Below are 22,108 nucleotides of genomic sequence, written 5' to 3'. Positions count from 1 at the left end.
CTTTCTTAGAATGGAAAGTTTTTTTAATATTTATTTATTTTTATTAAAAAAATTTTATTTTATTATTATTTTTTAATGTTTAAAAAAAATTTATTTCTGAAAGAGAGAGACAGAATGAGGAGGGAAGGGTCAGAGAGAGAGAGGGAGACATAGAATCTGAAACAGGCTCCAGGCTCTGAGCTAGCTGTCAGCACAGAGCCCTATGCGGGACTCAAACCCAGGAACCGTGAGATCATGACCTGAGTTGGATGCTTAACCAACTGAGCCACCCAGGCGCCCCAATATTTATTTATTTTTAAAAGAGAAATAGAGAAAGAGAGAGACAGAGGCAGAGTGCAAGCAGAGGAGGAGCAGAGAGAGAGAGACGCACACACAGAATCTGAAGCAGGCTCCATGCTCTGAACTTTCATCACAGAACTAGACGCGGGGCTTGAACTCACAAACTGTGAGATCATGAATTGAGCTGAAGTTGGATGCTCAATGAACTAAGCTACCTACATGCCCCTTAGACTGGCAAATTTAAACATACCTTAGTGGAACTTGATTTTTTTTTTTTTTTTTTTTGTGGCTTTGTCCATCTTCATAAGGGCTAAATGAAGAACTCTATTAATGGTTTCATTGTGTACCCACTTGTATTACAGAAGGTGCCTTCCTCTTTTCTGACAGAAAAAAACCTTGCCATATCTGTTAATACGAGGGAGGAGAATCATATTCATCCCCTGTCAGCTTCATCTGTTTTCCCTTTGCAAGGAAGAAGTAGGCTGGTAGTGACTTATTTCTAGGGGAAGGTAGAGTTCCATTTGAGTGACAGCTAGCCTAAGACATTCTGCTTCTTTTATCCAGGATCGAATCCTCAGTGACCATTGTCCTTTTAGTCAGGTGCTGATCTGTTTTATTGGTGTTTTAGGTTTGCCTTCTAGTAGGAAAGGATTTTTGTTCTTACATTATGTGTGTTTTCATTTGATAATGAAATGGGGACACTGAAAACCCCTTTCATTGACTTGACAGTTTTGAACAGAAGTTGTTAATGATATCTAAAAGTTACTTTCCCCTCAAATTATAGAAGAGTATTAGAAGGAACAGTTACAGTATCACATTTGTCAGAAGCATTATTATAATTTTGGCAGGCTAATAACTATAAAGCCTTAGTATTTTTATAATGTAATACATTGTAGTAATAATAGCAATGTAATTGTAATCTTGAACTTTGTTAGGGACTATTTTCATGAATATTAAGGTGGATGAATCCTGGTTCTGGATAATAGATTAGAATACAGCTGAGAAAATGATTACCATAATCCTTAAATACACAGGCAATGAACTTTGTGCTAAATCTGTATGCTGAACGGATCTGTATGCTCTTCTCTATAATAATTATTCCACCATTTTCTCTTTGCCTCACCACCAGAGAACTTTTAAAATGGAGCCAATGTAAATTTTACAGTATAGAGTCACACACTAAAATTTCTGCTATAAATTGTCTGTGAATGCTTTGACAGAAACTGTCTGAAAATGACATTCTAGGAAAGTGGGTGCCATTTGTTTAATCAGTAAGAGGTTAATAAACTTGAAGGATGAACAAGAACTTTAAATCAATTGCATGTTTATTCAAAACTGTTTTGCAAGATTATTTTGAGAAATGACACAGGGAAAAGACCCTATGAGACAGTAGAGGAATTCCATCCACTGACCAGATGCCAGCCAAATTAATTGAATTCTGCTAAATAATTAAAATGATAAAATAATGCAGTAAATGTGATGGAACATTATAGGATGTCTAGGTCAAGGCAGCACTTGATACATAAAATGAAAAGCAGCCGGGGATATTTTCCATTATCTTGTCTGCACATCATAATTATCACACTTGCCTTTTATGCATGAATGCTTTCATCTTTGGTTTCTATTGAAATCTTGATTGACTGTAGCACCTACAAATATTTTATCTGAAAGACATTAAGCCTGCATCTAATAAAGCCAGGAGTTTGATTTTGCCCTTCAGCTGCTTTCTCATTTATATAGTTTTTTTCCCCAATATTATATGTATGTAAGTATAATAAAAAAAAAACCTCAAGTGAATTGTTGGAATTTTTATACTTGTTATGTTTGCCTATGATGCCATTACATTCTTTCTAATTTTTGGTTTGATACAACTGAATGGAAAATATAAAGGAGAATAGAGATATAATGTTAAATCATGAATGACAGTTTTGAACATTTTCACTTTTTAGACTGTCTAAATCTCATCTATTTTAGAAATAAGGCAATATCTTTGCTGTTCTATTGAGTTAAGCAACGTATGGATTAAAGTAAGTTGGGAATGACTAAAAAATTTTGTGAAGGATTATATTTCACTAGTTTTTTATTGTGAATAAAATGCCAGTATTAAAAAAATTGAAGATGATTTACTGTGGTCAAAATTTTGGCTACTGGGAAAAGAGTATGTGAGTTAGGGCTTTGTGCGTCTCAGTTTGGAAGTATGCATGATCAGCAGGAATCTTGTTTCAGATGACAGTATAGTAGAAGTGTATAAACTGATTCTTTTACTTGTAGCAAGTATTTTAGTTGTGACTTATTAAAACAACATTTGGCAAAGAAGATGAGTCATTATTATGAAGGATTAATTTGCCTTTTAAAAACAGTTTTTAACAGTTTTTTTTTGGGGGGGGGGTGTTTTAATGACTTACTAGTCTTGAATTTAAGCCTGTGGAGCAGAGAGCCTTAGCCTGATTGCAGGAGGTGGACAAGAGTCTTGTGGGTGGGATGCAGGCAGTATGTGGACTCTCTGAAATTATACTCAAGATTGGTCATTTATATGGATTTCTGGGAAGCCATCTTTAAATCCCTTCAGAGGCTTTGGCCCAAAAGATTGTTAACCTGCTGTCAGGAGACTAGAAGAGCAGCAATAAATAACAAGTCATTTTAGTTTTATGAACAGATTGTAAACTGATCTGTTCTCATACCTCTGTCTTGGAATTAGAAAAATATACTTGTATCAGCTCTCCAAATGATAAATACATTATTACCTTAAGCATTCATTTAGCTGATGATCTTGAAAATATCATATTAAAATGCCTAGTTTTGAAAGGCTAATAAATAAAAATATCCCTGTTTATTTATAAGTCAATTTTAAGGGACCCTCTAAGCCATAAAAAATGAAGCAGTTAAATGATATATTCTCTGCCTTCATGCCTAACTCATGCCTTAGGCATGGAGATCATTGGGTGGTGTGTCAGGGTATGTTATTTTCATCTTTCTATCAACTGAGTTACATTAAGAATGGTGCAACAGGCCCTAACTTAATTTTCTTATGATTTGATGTCAGATATCGCTGTCCATGTTTAAATATATCTGAATATTTTATGCCCAGCTGCATTCCTAGAAGGATTTTACGTGTTGGGCAATAATAGATAACATACACCAAGCTAGCATAATTTGAATGTAAGGTGAAAGACAATTTTCTAAAAAAATGACAGCAGAGAATGGGAAGGAAGAATTCAGGAAGGGAATGTCAGCTAGCAGGGAGGAGTTACTATGGAGGAAACTTAGGAGTACTTTGATTCTGTGGGTGGAAGCTGAGTCAGGAAAATTCTGGTTAGCTTGACTGTGACCTATTTGAGCTCAAAGTTCTTGGCTTGGGGAGCCCTTGATCTATGACTGTGTGGTCCATGTGTCATTTCAAGGGGACATAAGTGGGATCTGAAACAAAGTGGTCTTAGGAATGCAATAAGAAACCATATGTAATGACCCAAATACTTGTTACATTGGGTAGAAATTTGAACTCTAAATATTCTGACAGCCAGCTTGAAATGGAAAAAACTTAACTCTTACTGTGTTCAGGAGATAAAATAAGGTGATTGTTTAGGAGAACCATCATCCTTCTCAAGACCATGATCAGTGTGAATTTCTCCTGGTGCTCCTCTGGAGTGCTCCATGGAGCTCTGTCTAGTAGTGATGTTGGTGGGTCGTGGGACACTGAGAGCGGAGTAAAGCCTGTTTTGATAGATTATGAGACATGTAGAGCTGAGTTAACCTTACAGTGTGATAATTTTCTACCCAATCTGAATTAATAACACCACAAATGGTAGCACAGAGAGGTCAACTATAGCTTAAACCTCTAACGTTGATGTTTTAAGTAGGGATATGGGTAAGAATTACCAAGTTTCTCCCCAGATACTGTAGCTCATTGGATCTTTTCATTAATAAACTTGTTAAGAAATTCCATGTGTAAATTTAATACATCTATCTAAAAGTACTTCTCACAGAAGAAATCCTTCCATATCCTTTTTCTGTATTCTTTCCCTTACCATTTGTTTTTATGGTTGCTATATATATCAGTCATATGAATATTGCACAAACATTTTAAAAACTCTATCAAAGCATACTTTGGTAAATTTCAATTATATTTAAATGAAATTATCATAAAATCTATTGCTAATATGGGCATATAGTCTACATGTCCGATTTCTTCATCTTTCCTCATTCCTTTCTTCCCTTCATCCTTTGTTTCCAAACTGACTAATAACTAATTTAAACTTCTCCAAACTAATATTCTCAAATCCATAGAAATAGTTACTAAACTTTGATTTCTAATCTTTTTCCAAGACTGAACCTTTACTGACTTAATAGCAACAGTATGTGTTTATGTGTGTCATACGATATTGGAATTTTAAAAGAATTCCTTTGTAATAGCCAATATATTAGAAAATGTAAACCAACTGACAGTTTGGAGAAATTTTTATCTGAAGGAAAGGATATATTTTTAGAGTAGATCTTCTCTACCTCTAAAAAAATTTAAAAACATTTAATGATTATTTTGGGAGGTCAGATTAGTTGTGGTATGATGTACTCAAGGCAAAAGCCAACCCCTTTAAATATACAGTTCAGTGAGTTTTGACAAATATGTACAGTGGTGTAATTACCACCATCATCAAGATACAGAACATAACCAATTCCCTGAAAAGGTTCTCTTGTGCCATTTCCCAGTTAATCCCTTCCCACAGCTGTTGGCAACCACTAATCTTATTTCTGTGCCTAAAAATAGAATTTTACAGTATGTAGACTCCTGTGTCTTCTTTCACTTAGAATAATGCTTCTCACATATGATCACTTTTCCTTTGAATACAAGACATTATGTTCAGTAGATGCAACCTATTACTTGAAGAAGGGTTATGGGATTCTACACTTCCCATGCCGCACAACTCCTAGCAGTACTTTATTAGTCTTTTTAAAAAACTTTGTTTAATATTCATTTATTTTTGAGAGAGAGACAGAGTACAAGTAGGGGAGGGACAGAAAGAGAGAGGGAGACACAAAATCTGAAGCAGGCTCCAGGCTCTGAGCTGTGAGCACAGAGCCCAACACAGGGCTGAAACTCATGAACTGAGAGATCATAACCTGAGCCGAAGTCGGACGTTTAACTGACTGAGCCACCCAGGTGCCCTGGAAATGAGACAGTTTTTAAAGGCTTAGTAACCATTGACCTTTCATGAAAACACCCCCAGTCAGCTCTCTAGGTCTCTTGGGACTGTGGTCCCCTTTCTCAGCTAGCAGACTGCAGAGATAGTGGAAAAGGAAGATTTGTTGAACTAACATGATGACTGGACTCAGTATAGTTTAAATGAGTAATAGAGATAAAAGGAATGGTTACTATTTACTGAAAATTTACTGTGTCAAGTATACCAACTAGATTCTTTCTTCCACCCTCCCTCCCTCCCTTCCTTCCTCCCTCCCTCTCTCTCTCTCTCTCTCTCTTTCTTTCTTTCTTTCTTTCTTTCTTTCTTTCTTTCTCTCTCTCTCTCTCCCTCCCCTCCTCTCTCTTTCCTTTCTTTCTTTCTTTCTTTCTTTCTTTCTTTCTTTCTTTCTTTCTTTCTTTCTTTCTTTCTTTCTTTCTTTCTTTCTTTCTTTCTTTTTCTTTCTTTCTTTCTTTCTCTCTGTCTCTCTCTCTCTCCCCCTCTCTCTTTTCTTTCTTTCTTTCTTTCTTTCTTTCTTTCTTTCTTTCTTTCTTTCTTTCTTTCTTTCTTTCTTTCTTTCTGCTGTTTGCTAAGTGATTCATTGCCTATGTATAACACTCAGTGCTCAGCTCAACAAATGTCTTCCTTAATGCCCCTTACGTTTTTACCCCAGCCCCCGCCCACAACCCCTCTAGCAACCCTCAGTTTGTTCTCTGTCTTTAAGAATCTCTTGTGTTTTATCCCCCTCCTTGTTTTTATATTATTTTTGCTTCTCTTCCCTTATGTTCGTCTGTTTTGTATCTTAAATACGTCATGTGAGTGAAGTCATATGATATTTGCCTTTCTCTGACTAATTTCACTTAGCTTAATACCCTCTAGTTCTATCCACATAGCTGCAAATGGCAAGATTTCATTCTTTTTGATTGCCAAGTAATATTCCATTGTATATGTATTGGTATGTGTGTATGTATATATATGTATATATACATGTATACCACATCTTCGTTATCCATTCATCTGTCAATGGACACTTGGGCTCTTTCCATACTTTGTCTGCTATTGATGGTGATACTATAAACATTGGGGTGCATGTGCCCCTTTAAACAGCATGCCTGTCTCCCTTGGATAAATACCTAGTAGTGCAACTGCTGGGATGTAGAGTAGTTCTATTTTTAATTTTTTAAGGAATCTCTATACTGTTTTCCAGAGTGGCTGCACTAGTTTGCATTCCCACCAGCAGTGCAAAAGAGATCCTCTTCTCCGCATCCTCGACAACATCTGTTGTTGCCTGAGTTGTTAATTTTAGCCTTTCTGACTAGTGTGAGGTGGTATCTATTTGTGGTTTTAATTTGTATTTCCCTGATGATGAGTGATGTTGAGCATTTTTTTTTCATATGTCTGGTAGCCATTTGGATGTCTTTTTGGAGAAGTGTTGATTCATGTCTTTTGCCATTTCTTTGCTGGATTGTTTTTTGGGTGTTGAGTTTGATAAGTTCTTTATAGATTTTGGATACTAACCCTTTATTTGGTATGTTATTTGCAAATATCTTCTCCCATTCCATCAGTTGCCTTTTAGTTTCACTGATTGTTTCCTTCTCTATGCAGGAGTTTTTTATTTTGATGAGATTCCAATAGTTCATTTTTGGTTTTGTTTCCCTTGCCTCTGGAAGAGGTGAGAAGTTGCTGCAGCAGAGTTCAATGAGGCTTTTGCATGTTTTCTACTCTAGGATTTTGGTGGCTTCTTGTCTTATGGTTAGGTCTTACATCCATTTTGACTTTATTTTTGTGTATGGTGTAAGAAAGTGGTCCAGGTTCATTTTTCTCATGTCACTGTCCAGATTTCCCCACATAATTTACTGAAGAAACTCTCTTTATTCCATTGGAAATTCTTTCCTGCTTTGTCAAAGATAAGTTGGCCATTATGTGTGTGGGTCCATTTCTGGGTTCTCTGCTCTGTTCCATTGATCTGAGTGTCTGTTTTTGTGCCAGCACCATACTGTCTTGATGATTACAGCTATGTAATATGTCTTGAAGCCATACAATCTTGGAGGGATTGTAATGCCTCCAGCTTTGGTTTTCTTTTTCAGGATTGCTTTGGCTATTTGAGGTCTTTTCTCATTCTGTACAAATTTTAGGATTATTTTTTCTAGCTTTGTGAAGAATGCTAGTGTTATTTTGATAGGGGTTGCATTGAATATATAGATTGCTTGGGGTAGTATTGACATTTTAACAATATTTATTCTTCCAGTTCATGAGCATGGACTGTTTTTCCATTTTTCTGTGTCTTCTTCAGTTTCTTTCATAAGCTTTCTATAGTTTTCAGTGTATAGATTTTTCACTTCTTTGGTTAGGTTTATTCCTAGGTATTTTATGGTTTTTGGTGCCAACAAGTTTTTTTTTAGTGGAGGCAAAATTCATATAACATAAAATAAACTATTAACCATTTTGAAGTGTACAATTAAAGTAGGCTCCACACCCAATGTGGGGCCTGTGCTCATAACCCTGAGATCAAGAGTCAGATGCTCTACCGACTGAGCCACTCAGGTGCCACTAGTATATTCTTATTGTGTAATCATCACCTCTGTCAAGTTCTAAGAGAATTCCATCACCCTAGATGGAAACCCTGTATTTATTAATCAGTCGTTCTCTGTTCCCTCCCATTTCTCCCTCTACCCTGACAACTACTAGCGTGCTTTCTCTCTAGGAATTTACCAATTTAGAATATTTCAGTATACATGGAATCGTACAATATGTGACCTTTTGTGTCTGGTTTCTTTCACTTATCATGTTTTCCATTTTATAGCATGTATCAGTATTTCATTCTTTTTTATGGCTGAGTAATATTTCATTGTGTGGATATTATCACTTTTTGTTCATCCATTAATCAGTTGATGGACACTTAGGTTGCTTCTACCTTTTGACTATGGCTAAGTTATTTGTGCATTATCCTGTTGGATTCCTGTAATGATCCAGTGAGGAGAGCCACTGTAGGCTCTCTATGGAGTTTCTTCAAAAAAATTTAATATAGGGGTGCCTGGGTGGCTCAGTCAATTAAGCGTCTGACTCTTTGTTTGAGCTCATGTCATCATCTCACAGTTTGCGAATTTGAGCCCGACATTGGGCTCTGTACTGACAGTGCAGAGTCTGCTTCGGATTTTCTGTCTCTCTTTCTCTTTGCCGCTCTCCTACTCTCTCTCTCTCTCTTAAAATAAACAAAGTTAAAAAAATTAAATTTATAACTACTGTTCCTCTTCTGGGTATATATGAAAAGGAAATGGAATCATTGTTTAGGAAAGATATCTCCACTCTCATGTTCAATTGCAGCAATATTCACAGTAGCCAAGACATAGAAACAATCTAAGTGTCCAATGACATTAGCAAGTCTCCATTAATAAAGCAAATGTGTTAAATGTGAAGACAATGGAATATCATTTCATCATAAGGAAATTCTACCATTTGTAACAACATGGATGAATCATGAATTTGTTATACTAAGTGAAATAAGTCAGACAGAGAAAGAAAAATACTGGATGATCCCACATGTGGAATCTAAAAAAAATGAACATACAGATAAAGAGGAAAGATTTTGGTGGTGGTTCCCAGAGGTGATGGGTAAGGGAAATGGTGTAAGGTGGTCAAAAGGTACAAACTTAGTTATAGGAAGAATAAGTTTTGGGGATGTGCTGTACAGTATGGTGGCTATAGTTGATGTATTATATCTGTAAAGGTTGCTAAGAGAGTAGATTTTTAAGTTTTAAGCATATGCAAAAAATGTATCATCATTTATGATATGATAATTATAATTAAAATCATTTATCATCACAAAAAACTTACTATATGAAGTGATGGATATTAACTAAACTTATTGTGGTAATCATTTCACAATATATACATGAATCAGATTCTTACTCTGTATACCTTAAACTTACAATGTTACATGTCAGTTATATCTCAGTAAAGCTGGAAAAAAGAATCCAGTGAGGAAGATAATAATAGCATCCTAATTGTACAGATGGGGAAACTGAGGAGCTGAGAGATTACATGGCTGTTCAAAGCTACATGAGTGTTGAAGCTGTGTTTGGAATCCACATCTCAGTAAGACTCAGCAAGTTCTTAACAACTATTATTCTCTCTTGTTCTGCTGGCCATATGGACAAGGTGAAGGTGGCTTTAAATATTTCAAACAATTAGGTGTTTGGTCTAAAACTTAATTGTGCTATTTAATAACACTTTTTCAGAGTGGTAAAAGAGAGAGGAATGTTGGTACTCAAGTAAGCTTGTGTGATAAGTACCTGTAAGAGGGGATTGGATCAGATTTATACAAAAATCTCATAACATGGTTTCTCTCAAATATTCCTACTAAAATATCCCTATAGGAGAAGAAAGTAAAACCTCACCCCCCACAACACTAATGCAGATTTGGTGTCTTGCTCCCCTACCTAATATGTTTGTTTTTATGTAAGAATAAACCAGGTGACCTAACATGACAAAAGTAGATGGTGCAGAAAGATGTGACAGGTTTATTCTCTGTGTTCTACACCTGGCATATTAGCTGATGAACATGGGTGTTAGGTGTGGCAGTGGGAGGCTAGCTGCTGTTTCCACTACTAGATCGTTGAAGGGTCAGTGCAGAACTTTTTCCTTATTGGAACTTCTTGATTTCCAAGATCATGGAAAAAGTGTGACTGGTAAACGGGAAAATTTTATGGAATGTTATAGTAGTAACCTTAAAATATAACTTTTAGAGACTACTTCTTCCAAATAAATTATTCAAAACTTTAAAAAGAGAACATTAATGGGGCGCCTGGGTGGCTCAGTCAGTTAAACGTCTGACTTCCGCTCAGGTCATGATCTCACGGTTCGTGGGTTCGAGCCCCACATCGGATTCTGTGCTGACAGCTAGCCGAGAGTCTGGAGCCTGTTTCAGATTCTGTGTCTCCCTCTCTCTCTGACTCTCCCCTGTTCATGTTGTCTCTCTCTCTCAGAAATAAATAAAACATTAAAAAAAAATTTTTTTAAAAGAGAACATCAAGAAAGCAAATACTAGAGTAGAAAAAATGATTCTGAAAGGTATATTTTAAAGAACTTATTTGCAAAAACTTTAACACATACTATGTTTTTTCTTTTCTTTGTGACTCTTGAAAAACTCAAATCATCTTAAGTTGAATTTTTTACTTAAATGTTATCTTTTCTGCCAGATTTTTTCTGCAGTTTTTTCTTTTTTTTTCTTTTAAATTTCTGAGAGAGAGCGAGAGAGAGAGAGCAAGCAGGGGAGTGTCAGAGAGAGAGGGAGACACAGAATCCTGATGCGGGGCTCAAACCCATGAATTGTGAGATCATGACCTGAGCCGAAGTCAGACGCTTAACCGACGGAGCCACCCAGGCAACCCTTTTCTATCAGACTTTTTGTTGTGTTTTATGCAGGCAACTCCAACGCATTTTTTTAACTAATTATGAAAGATAGTAGCACTTCTTCAGCCAGCATAGTTCTGAGTTTTTAAAAATATCATTTTGTATCTACAAGTATTCTGATTTTACTGACTTGTTAAATAACATACTTTTCATACACTGTGGAGTGAGGGTGAATACGAACTCTGTACTCCTGCAGATATTTTGAGGTAAAATTCATTTTGAGGCACATGCTTTGAACATAATGTGTGCTGTATACGAGGTGTTTTTCAGTGATGTCAAATATAATTCTGATAGCCTGTTGTAAATACAAATTCTAAACCAATGCAAAGTTTTTAATATACTGTAAATTATCTTCCTCCAGTGGTTTTCCAATTTAAATTAACTTATGACCAGTCACCACATTGTTCAGGTCCTGATTACAAATCCATATCAAAAGAAAATTAAATAGACTCCTCTTTCTTCATTGATTGTAATTTAAAACTCAATTCATTTAGGATGCACAAAGTTACAGATTTGAAAAGTTTGCTAAATCCACTTGAATTGTAATATTAAAATATTTCCATGGGTTGTGTGTTTGGGGACCACTCTGCCGTGCTTTACTGTCTGTGGTGTAAGACTCAGGACTTCTTATTGTGTAGATATAGCCATTACACTAGTGTGGTATTTTCCTCCATTCACTAAAGTCCGCATTTTTTTCATTGGGTTGTTTACTTGGTATAATGTTTTATTTTCTACTTATGTATAAAAAATATTAACCATAAACAGAGGGCTGCATCAAATGACCATATAGGGCAAAATTATTCCTTTTATTCTCATTGGTTTTATAGGGAATAGTAGTATTTCTGTTGTTTCCTTTGGCATGTACTTTCTTAATATTGTCAACGGTTTTAAAAATTCAAGTGCAGATATTTAAGCAGAACATCCTTCCTTTTTTACAGGTGATTCCTTATAACCTAATGGCTCTTTCCAGGCTGGCTGATTTATTTCCTTCTGATGAGCACATATACCATGGTGGCATCGATAAAGTCTTATTTACTTTAAAAATATTCTTGTGAAACAGTTCCATGAGGTTAAAATGGTTCATTGTTAGTTAATGAGTACTGGTGATCCTTTTATCAGATTGGTCATGAGCTTGACCTGTTTGCATGTAATGAAGCACAGAGTTAGATCAGTAACATTTCCAGTAGCGTTCTCTTTATTTTGGTAGTGGAGGTGTTAAACAGCACCTCTGCTTCTTTCTGCTTTACTCATATGCATCCCCTTGTTTTTCTGGTGACTTCTGTCTTCCTTTAGGGTTTTCTCTCTAGGATTCTCCTCTGTCTTTTCCATGTGTGCCTTTCCCTTTTTGCTTTCCCACTGTCTTTGGCATGGTCATGTTTCCCTCTGACTGAGGAAGGTGAAGAGTGGGGCATCATGCATGCTCATTTTCTTCTAGCTGAGCATAGCTGAATTAATGAGAGTGTGCCTCAGACAGAACTGCAGGAATGGAGTCAGTGGTGGAGAAAAATGACTGTGATTTGGTCCATGGTATACTGTTAGTGAAAGGTTTGCTTACATGTTAAGCTTCCTCATTTCAGGGACTCCTCAAAACATTGCTGTCACACAGGCTGGTGGGGCAGGTGTCCAAGCATTTGACTGGTGCTGGCCAGGAAGTTGGGTCAGGAAATTGATAGCAGCTAATTTTTTTTTAGCTTTTATTTAAATTCCATTTAGTTAATGTACAGTGTAATATTAGCTTCAGGTGTACAGTATAGTGATCTGACACTTCACCCAGTGCTCATCACAAGAAGCGCACTCCTTAATCCCCATCATCTATTTCATGCATGCCCCTACCAACCTCTCCTCTGGTAATCATCAGTTTGTTCTCCATAGTTAAGAGTTTGTTTCTTGGTTTGTCTCTCTCTCTCATTTCCCCCCCTTGCATTTGTTTTCTTAGTTTCCACATATGAGTAAAATTTTCCCAAAGAACACAAAATTACCAATTTAAAGGGATCCATGTACCCCTATGTTTATAGTAGCATTATCTACACTGGCAGTTAACTATTTTAAATTAATGAAAAGAAACACAGAAAGGTGGGAAACTGCTGCATTTCTGTTCTTTGCCACGCATTTGGACAATTGCATCTGGAATGATAATTTCTAGGAGACTTTTTTAAAATGAGAGGTTTCTTTATGACAATGCTTATTTACCTTTCCTAACCATCTTTATTACTTTGTACATTTATCAGTTATAAGGCAGATTGAATTAAAATTTGTTCATTGAAATTTGTAAGGCTTAGTAATTTTATATATTATGAGAACAATTCCTGGGAGCTCTTTTTGTGAAGCAGGGCAACCTTTAGTAATATAAATATGTATTTCTTAGTTTTTAAGAATTCTGACTCTAATTTTTAGAACCAGGTTTTTTTTTTTTTTTGATGGTGGAGTTGGTCTCTATTTGCATAAAGCTGTCATTCAGTGAGAATACTAGAACATAGCTTTATAAAACCTATCTGAAATTTTAACATAATTGACACATTACACTTATATTTGTTTCCATTTAGGTTTTTTCCCAAGCAGTTCTCAAGGGTGTGATGCATTTCTTCGCCACAAGATGACACTGATCTCTCCCTCAGTACTGAAGAAGTATGGTATACCCTTTGACAAGGTATATTAGTAGTATTCTTTAACATTAATTTTGTGTGTGTAGTATTTATATTTAAGACAAATGTAACACAAGCTAATATATCCTCAACTTCAAATAGGAATTTTAGGATGTGGGTAGAAAAATTCATATTCTTGTTTTATAATGTAACAGTTATTTGTCTAATTACTAAATTGAAATTACTTTTATTTCAGGATACATTAACTAGATATTTCTTGCTGGTTATAGTTCACTTATAACAATACTGAAAATAAAATGCAGAACATCTGACAAATAAGATGTAGCACTTGTACACTCAAGTCTTTTATGTGAATAACATAATTTATGCATATGTGATCTATTTTTTAAAAAGAATATGGAATGATTACTGTTAGCAGTTTGGTTGGTTAGAGTCAATGATTATGATATCAGTATGTTGCTTCTAAACACATTCAGACATAATACAGTAGAAATTTCATTATGGATAAAATTGCCTGATGATTTAAGAATCAGATATTGCTTCTTTGGAATATTTCTAAAGATTAAGTTCTGTAAGACTCAGTACATGCTAGATTCCTCTATTTCTGTGTCCATGGGCAGTTATTGAGTCAGAATTATTATGGAGCATGAGAACTTTTATGTGAAGAAGCCAAAAGGGAAAAAACAAAAACAAAAAATTAATTATTTTAAATGTTTATTTACTTTTGAGGGGCTCGGGGGAGAGGCGAAGAGAGAGAGAGGGAGAAACAGAACTCAAAGTGGGCTCCAGGCTCCGTGCTGTTAGCACAGAGCTGGACATGAGGCTCAAACTCACGCACCGCGAGATCATGACCTGAACTGAAGTCAGATGCTTAACCAAATGAACCACCCAGGTGCCCCAAAAAACAAAAAATACTTTTGACCAGATAAGTAAAAGCTCCCTCTCAGAGGAGGATTTAGTAATTAGCTCCTTGTAGAAATATTAATAAATAGCTATGCCCTCTTCATCTTTTTTTCTTCATTTTTAATTTGACTTTTCTTCCTGTAATCTTTGCTGTTTTTCACCTCAGATTTTCAATTGTGACTAAATCTTTACCTCTTCTTAATCTCAGGTCCTTAAAGTGCATTCCACCTCCCATCCCCAGCTTTGTTCAAAGTGGGAGTTTTGCAAGGACCAGGAATCATTCTCCAGCTTAAGAGGGTCCATGCTCATTCACAAACCATCTATGCTGTATTCACGCATAAGATGAGACATATCTGTCTTGTGTGACAGGGATGCTCTCACTAATGTTTTACTCACATAGTCTTACCCATGATGAAAAGCATTCCTCTGAAATGGGCACTGTGGAAGGTGTGCATGGATGTGGAGAGAGGCTGGTGATGGACTGCAGTATTGTCACTGTGCCCAGTGTTACAGAGGGCAGGGGGTGTGTCCCTGAGATGGGCCACTGCCACTATGGCACTTTCTTGCAGGTACCTCTGGGCACTGGGTTTTTCAGTCTCAGACACATCATCAGCGAGGGTTTTTTTAGGTGGTTGACATTAGCTTGATTAGACACTTTAAGTTAGAGTTTTAGAAGACAGAGGAGAATGAGTGGACTAGGGTCTTGCTGAAGGACAGAAAATCCTTTATGATTTTAAGGCTTATGATAGATATTTGACCAAGCTGGTCATTGGAGAGGGGATTATTTTAAGTAGCAGGACTGTGGGGTTTTTTTATTTCCCCAGGATGGAGGTCTTGGAGCTTCTGGCTCCTTTCCAAGTTTTGGGGAGCAGAAGGCAGGTGCCCCCTGCATCTATCTCTGGGCTGTGGCTCCTCAATACTACTTGGTAAATCACCAGATGTTCCAGGCTCTCCTCTGGTCTCTTGAGGATGGACTATTTTGTGGCTTCTGAAGACTCCAGTGCCTCACCATCTGACTGGCAATTGCAGTTTTTCATATGAAATACTGTCACTTCCTCTTCTATGTTGAAGAAAGATGTGTGATAACTCTGCTCCTCAAGGAGCATATTCTCTGATAATGATAGTGTAACGTGGGACAGAGTATTGTAGGCTTCCTATTAAACTTCTCAGATTTATTCCTGATTCTGTCACTTGGGAAAATTACATAATTTTTCTAAGCCTCAGTTTCTTTAGCTGGAAAATGATGATAACAATAGTACCTACTCAATAGGCCTGTTAGGAGAATGAAAAGAGATGATCTATATAAAGGGCTTTGCATAGTACATGTTATACAGACACATTCTTTTTCCTCAGTTCGACCCTCTTTTTAGGCAATCATTTCATAGTTGGAATAACATTATTTTCCTCCTTTCAGTGTATTTTCATGTAATCATATAGGTATGTGCATATATACTCAACAAACATAATGTCTGCTTTTAGATCATGTGCACTTTTCAACTTTTATTATATGGAATTGTGATGATTGTTTAGTTTTATAATAAAAGGGACTTGTTCTTTTTTGTCACTCTATTTTCTGACCTGTATATTACACAAAGGCAGTAACTTAGCCTTGTATTTTGGCTAACTGGTACTGATCTGTTTCTAGAAATTACACAGAAGCATAAAATTGAGAGTCCCATTCAGTGGAACATATGCTCGTTTTCAACATGGCAAGAGGAAGAGTTTCTAGGTAGAGTAGAAAAAGATTGTGGGTGGGAGGCAGTGGAGCAGTGAAGATAGTCTCCTTATTCCAAAGGCAGCAGCCCTACTCTCTTCCCCATCTGTGTAGGGTCATAAACAGTTGATGAGGGTGAGTTTATTTTATCACATAGTACAGGGAAGTGCCTAGTTTCCAAGGACAATTATAATTAATGAAATTCAGTGAGACCAGGAAAGGAGAGAACCAGGCTGTGTTCTCATGTGGCTCAGAATGATGGAACCGGAACCATGTTGAACACTGATAGCCATTCTCTGCCTGCCAGGTGGCAGCTGAGTTGCTGCTCATTGCCATAGAACACCTGCTGGGCTGTCATGGGGGAGAAGGTGATAAGATCCATTTCAGGATTGCTGGGAAAGAAAATACACACACAACATTTTAGCATCCCTGAAATGGCAACTGAGTTGCATTGTGTACACCTGTATTTATACAGTGTGTCTCCTGAATGTTTACATACATGTACCTGCCCACATATTCATTTCTCAACATTTTAGGACTGAAAATGAACCATGGGTAATAAATTTGATAATCCGTCATAGTGTAGGTAAATTTTAAAAAAAGCACCAAAAATTTTTTGCGTTACTATTTTTCTATAGCTCATGGTATATTTTGTGTGTTTTGGTGATTATGAAAGGCCGTAAGTCTTTAATAAATAAGAATGGAATAACTATATTTTTCATGTTTGTCTTTAAGCTCTGACTGGTTTATTCAAGTTACTTACACATACATATTTGATTAATTCTTTTGATAAAAATTTTATTACTAAATGGAACACAGTTAATTAAATGTTTTCTGAGTATTATGAAAGAATAATTTGGTGAATACCACAACTCTTTAGCAACAGAATTAATTGTAAAGCCTGTTGAGCATGCATTATTAAAGTTCTTTTTAGCTCTAACAAACATCAGTCAAAATATGTCCTGTGAAATAACTCCAGTAACATTATTTTTTTAAAGAATTAAAAATATACACATTGATTACTAACATGAACAAATTAACTTGCATAACTTAAAGATATCTTAAAATAAAATATCTTTGATTATGGTTTGAATGATTGAACTACATTGCCAGAAGATCACACCCTGTTTATAAAAGTCTTTAAAGTTTCCTGAAAAACTGTTAAAGGATTGAATAAAGATCTGGAGGAATTTCTTTTATACTGCATAGCTCTGATATCATGGCATTTTTTTCTTTTTTTTTTTAAATGGGAAATATATTTTAATTGTCTTTGCAATTTGGAAAGTCTGATAATTGGAAAATATTATATGTTTTCTACCCTGCAGATCACTCAGGAGGCTGGAGAATTTATGATCACTTTTCCATATGGCTACCATGCTGGTTTTAATCATGGTTTCAACTGTGCAGAATCTACAAATTTTGCTACAGTCAGATGGATTGACTATGGGAAGGTTGCTAAATTGGTAAGTTATGCCTCAAAAACAAGGCATAAATTAAATATGTATTCTGGTTATTGTAGTGGGAAATCTAAGATCATGTGCAGCACTTTTTTTCCCCCCTCATTGTTACTGTGTGTGGCTCACCATGGTAATTTTTTTTCAGACTAGATATATTTGTTTTACATGGCTGTTATCATTTGTAGCTACAGTTTTCTGTTTTGAGATTAATGTGGAGCAGTTTACTTTGAGAGGTAATTTATGCAGCTGATGTTTGCTTCCTTTCTTAAGCCACCAATTATTTTTTTGTAAAATTTCCCAGTGGCTCCCTGTGGCTCCATTTTAGGTAAAGACTTGGCTCTCTCCATACTGAATTTAGTCTATGGCTTAGAAAACAACTACTTATAGATGAAAGTGTCTGTAAAAATTGTAGTAAGAGGTTAAGGGAGGATGGTAAGAAGAAATGATTAAAACTGCCCTTATTGCAGAAATAAATTTCTTGAAAGTAATGCAGAACACACTTTAACAAGAAATGTATCTTTATGTTGAATTTGGTACAAAATTTTTCATCTTCTGCTCAGTATATTTAATTTAGTTCACATACTGTGTATTTTCATTCACAAGAAACAACTTCCATTAAATTTAATTAATTTCCCCCCGTGGTGTTAAATAGAAGACATCTTCAAAGAGATGGTAGCTTACATTAAGTTGCTTTGTTTCCTATGGCTTTGAAGGCAAGGATACAGGCGGCAGAGGGCAGCTATGAATGAAACTATGTATTTTACAGAGTATGTAAAATTGACACAGATTTAGTGGAAAATGACAAATAACAACTTATGTGGCTATATCTTGGCCACTGCATGGTATAAGCGAGTGTTATTCATTCTGCATTGATAAAACTTGTATGTGGAACCATTGTGAACTTAGACATATATTCGGGAAAGAGAACACTAGGTTTAATTTACATGTGTATTCAGAGAATTACATAATGTATTAAAATAAAAATACAGCCTTTTCATAGCCTAGGAACCATTTGTATGGATTTATGAAAAAAGGGAAGGCTCCTGCTATTAGAAGACTTTTTCTATTCTGAGTAATTTCTATTTATGAGGGGTAATTTAGAAACGAACAGAACTGAACTACTTCTTCCCATTATGCATTCTTAATATTATAGTAAACCTAGTAAAAAATAGAAAACTCAGTGCATTTACCTTAGCTAGCTACTTACAGTGCTGTCACAGAGAGGTAATGCTTGGATCTACATTGAAACAGAGCCATAGACCCATAGTAATAGCAAGGTATGTTATTTTATGGTTTGCATTCTTCTTTTTAGTTAAAAAATGTTTTTTAATGTTTGTTCATTTTTGAGAGACAGACACAGAGATGCAAACAGGGCAGGAGGCACACAATCTGAAGCAGGTTCCAGGCTCTGGAGCTGTCAGTACAGAGCCCGACATGGGGCTTGAACCCATGAATTGTGAGATCATGGCCTGAGCCAAAGTCAGGTAACCGACTGAGCCACCCAGATCCTCCTTTAGTTTGTAGGTTTAATCATTGACATAGCAAGTCAGCTATCACAGCTATTCAGTTACCAGAAAATGAGTTGGTGCTTGTTTACTACAAGTTTCAGATCTAGTTCATGGTATTGGCCAGATTAGCTTCTCCCCAGGGATAAAATGTCCTGGGTGGGTTTCCACATTTCTTTGTTAATGTAGAAAGGGACTGGAGTGTGACCAAGTAAGAGAGGTGAGTAGTGGGTCTCTGAAATCCCAGCTGACAGAGCCTAGAATTGTTGGACTGTAAGAATTAGTGCACTGTGGTGGAGGAAGCAGGGATCTAAGGCCTGACTTTTCTTCTAGCTAGTCATATATCACTAGGAAAGTTATTTATTTCTACCCATAGGTTTTTTATGAGAGGGAAAAAACCTTAGGTATGTGGATATCCACTCATGCTGCATTGATTTGTTTCATTCAGTTTAGTTAAGGAATGCGACTGTCTTGGTTCTGGTATTTTGATAGGTACAAAATTGTTCAATGGCTATAGTGCAGTTTTGGGTAAATAGTGCATTAGATTGCATGTGTTTGAGATATTTTTGGGTGTTGCCTCCACCCTTCCCTTATTATGGTGAGGTGCTGCTGCTCTGAGAAATGTATTTGTTTTCAATTGCTGTTAGAGCAAATTGCCAAAAAAGTAGTGGTTTAAAACAATGCCCACTTACCATCTCATGGTTCTGTAGGTTGTAAGTATACTATTAGTCTCACTAAGCAAAAATCAAGGTGTTTGCAGAGCTGCATTTCTTACTGGGGATTCTAGTGAAGAATCCATTCCCTTGCTCAATCAGGTTGTTGGCTGAATTTGGTTCCTTACAGTTGTAGGACTGAGTTTCCATTGTTTTTTTGCTACCTGTCACCCAGGTTTTTGCTCCTAGAGGCATCTCTCAGGTTCTTCCAGGTGGTCTGCTACATTTCATATCAAGCAGTCTCCCAGATGCCTTTTGTCATATAAGATGACATATTTACAAATTATAGGGAATAGAATGTGGATATCTTTGTTTTCAGGGGTAGGAGTGGGAAGGTGGGGGCAATATTCTGTCTACCACAGAGAGTTCCAATTAATAATTGACATTGTGATATATTAAGAATCTACTTTGAGTAGGTGAAACTAATTTTAGTTATTCTTCATAAAAACTGGTAACTAGGGGTACCTGGGTGGCTCAGTTGGTTGAGCATCAACCTTGATTTTGGCTCAGGTCATGACCTCATGGTTCATGAGATTGAGCCCAATGTCTGGCTCTGTGCTGACAAGCATGGAGCCTGCTTGGGATTCTGTTTCTCCATCTCTCTCTGGTTCTCCCTCTCTCAAAATAAATAAATAAAATGACCTTAAAAATAAATAAAACGGGGGCGCCTGGGTGGCTCAGTCAGTTGGGCGTCCGACTTCGGCTCAGGTCATGATCTCATGGTTTGTGGGTTCGAGCCCTGCGTTGGGCTCTTTGCTGACAGCTAGCTCAGAGCCTGGAGCCTGTTTCAGATTCTGTGTCTCCCTCTGTATCTGACCCCTCCCCTGCTCATGCTGTCTCTATCTCTCTCTCAGAAATAAATAAAACATTTTAAAAAATAATAAATAAATAAAATGAAGTGAAAAACAAAGAAGGTTATTTAAACAACAACAAAACTGGAAACTAAATTTGTAACGGATATACTTTTGAATGTTTCACTAAAACATACTTATGCTTTCTTAAATTATATCCTTCAATTTTAATATTTTCTTGGCTCTTCTCAGTAAATAAGTTATCTTATTTTGTATGGTGCTATGGTGGCATTTGTATACATATCTTGGTGTCTTTATAATTTATTTGACACATTTTTATTGATCTCCAAGGCTATTTCTTTACACAGCCTTGGATCATGTGTAAGTGCGTGCATGTGTCCATGCATGTGTGTGTAGTTTTTTGTCTTGGGAAAATTTGTGAATTGGGCAGTTATTTTTTATGTTTTTTTTTTTTTTCAGGACAAATGTATAATGAATTAATTATAAACTGCACTTAAAAGATTTCTGGTTTTGAGGGTGCCCCAAATTCTTAAACAAATTTTGGCTTTAATTCTTTGCTGTATCCAGTTTATTCTAAATGATAGCTATTAGGGAATAGTTATTCACAAGTGATGATGACTTAAGGTTTTTGGGGGACAGATAATTAAAAAACAATGGCATGCTCTTTCCCAGTGGAAACACCAGGGGGAATGAGGTCTCCTTTGCCTGTCACATAGGGCTTATATGGGTATGTAAAAGCTTCCAATACAGTGTCCCTTTGTGGGTCAGAATAAATGTGGTGTAAAATGTGGGGTCTCTACTGGTTATATTTTACATCTTATAAACGAATATTTCTAATTTGACAATTTAGGAAAGAACTTTACAAAAACCTATTTTTTTAATTGAAAAATACAGCAAAATACTCAGTTTTGAAAAGTTAACCGCAGGTTCACTGATAATATTGGAGATATTGGTGATTTTATTCAGAAAAATGCTGCACGATTCTCTAGAACAGAAGGGCCTTGCATTTAAAAGAAATCACCTAACAAGGGGGTTATGTAATTTTTTCCCCATTTCATTGTTCAGAGGTAAGGTTTTCACTGAAGAAAAATTGAGAGGATTGTTCTAGGTTGCTACGTGCCCATTTGCCTACTGGCTTAGGCAGAGTTCAGCTTCAGAGGGTGCTTAGTGAGTTCCTCCTTTGCAACAGGATTGTGCTGTCTTTGTCTTTAAGGAGCTTTCATAAAGAGCAGAAGAGCTTTTAATAAACCTCCATTTTCAAAACTGAAGTATGAGTGACATACCATCTAGTTATTTATTTTAGGCATCTTTATAGGTTTGAACATCAGAGTGATCTAGTGTAAAATGCTATGTTTTTTTCCGGTAGAGATTTAAAACTGTGTAACACTTTAGCAATTGATAAAAATTGGTGCATATTTGAGATGAATGTTTCCCATTACTGGATCATTTTCTCCTGTGGTGAAATAGAGTCCGTGATTACTTCTGTGCAGCAGCTGTGGTGGCACTCGCAGGTCCGCTTCCTGGCTAGGCTGGATCAAA

General features: G+C 36.3%; 1 protein-coding gene across 6 annotated transcripts in view; it reads left to right on the top strand.

The window, feature by feature from the left end:
• KDM4C (lysine demethylase 4C) overlaps nt 1-22,108 on the top strand; it is a 426,956-nt gene that overhangs the window by 96,267 nt on the left and 308,581 nt on the right. For all 6 annotated transcript variants that reach the window (XM_077774817.1, XM_077774795.1, XM_077774812.1 and 3 more), the window contains 2 exons: nt 13,406-13,509; nt 17,408-17,545. In XM_077774817.1, coding sequence (XP_077630943.1) covers nt 13,406-13,509; nt 17,408-17,545 — 242 coding nt within the window. The remainder of the gene's footprint in view (nt 1-13,405; nt 13,510-17,407; nt 17,546-22,108) is intronic.

The sequence above is a fragment of the Crocuta crocuta genome, unplaced genomic scaffold, assembly GCF_008692635.1.
Source record: "Crocuta crocuta isolate KB4526 unplaced genomic scaffold, BGI_CrCroc_1.0 scaffold251, whole genome shotgun sequence".
Taxonomy (NCBI): domain Eukaryota; kingdom Metazoa; phylum Chordata; class Mammalia; order Carnivora; family Hyaenidae; genus Crocuta; species Crocuta crocuta.
This window is presented reverse-complemented; position numbering and strand designations above follow the sequence as displayed.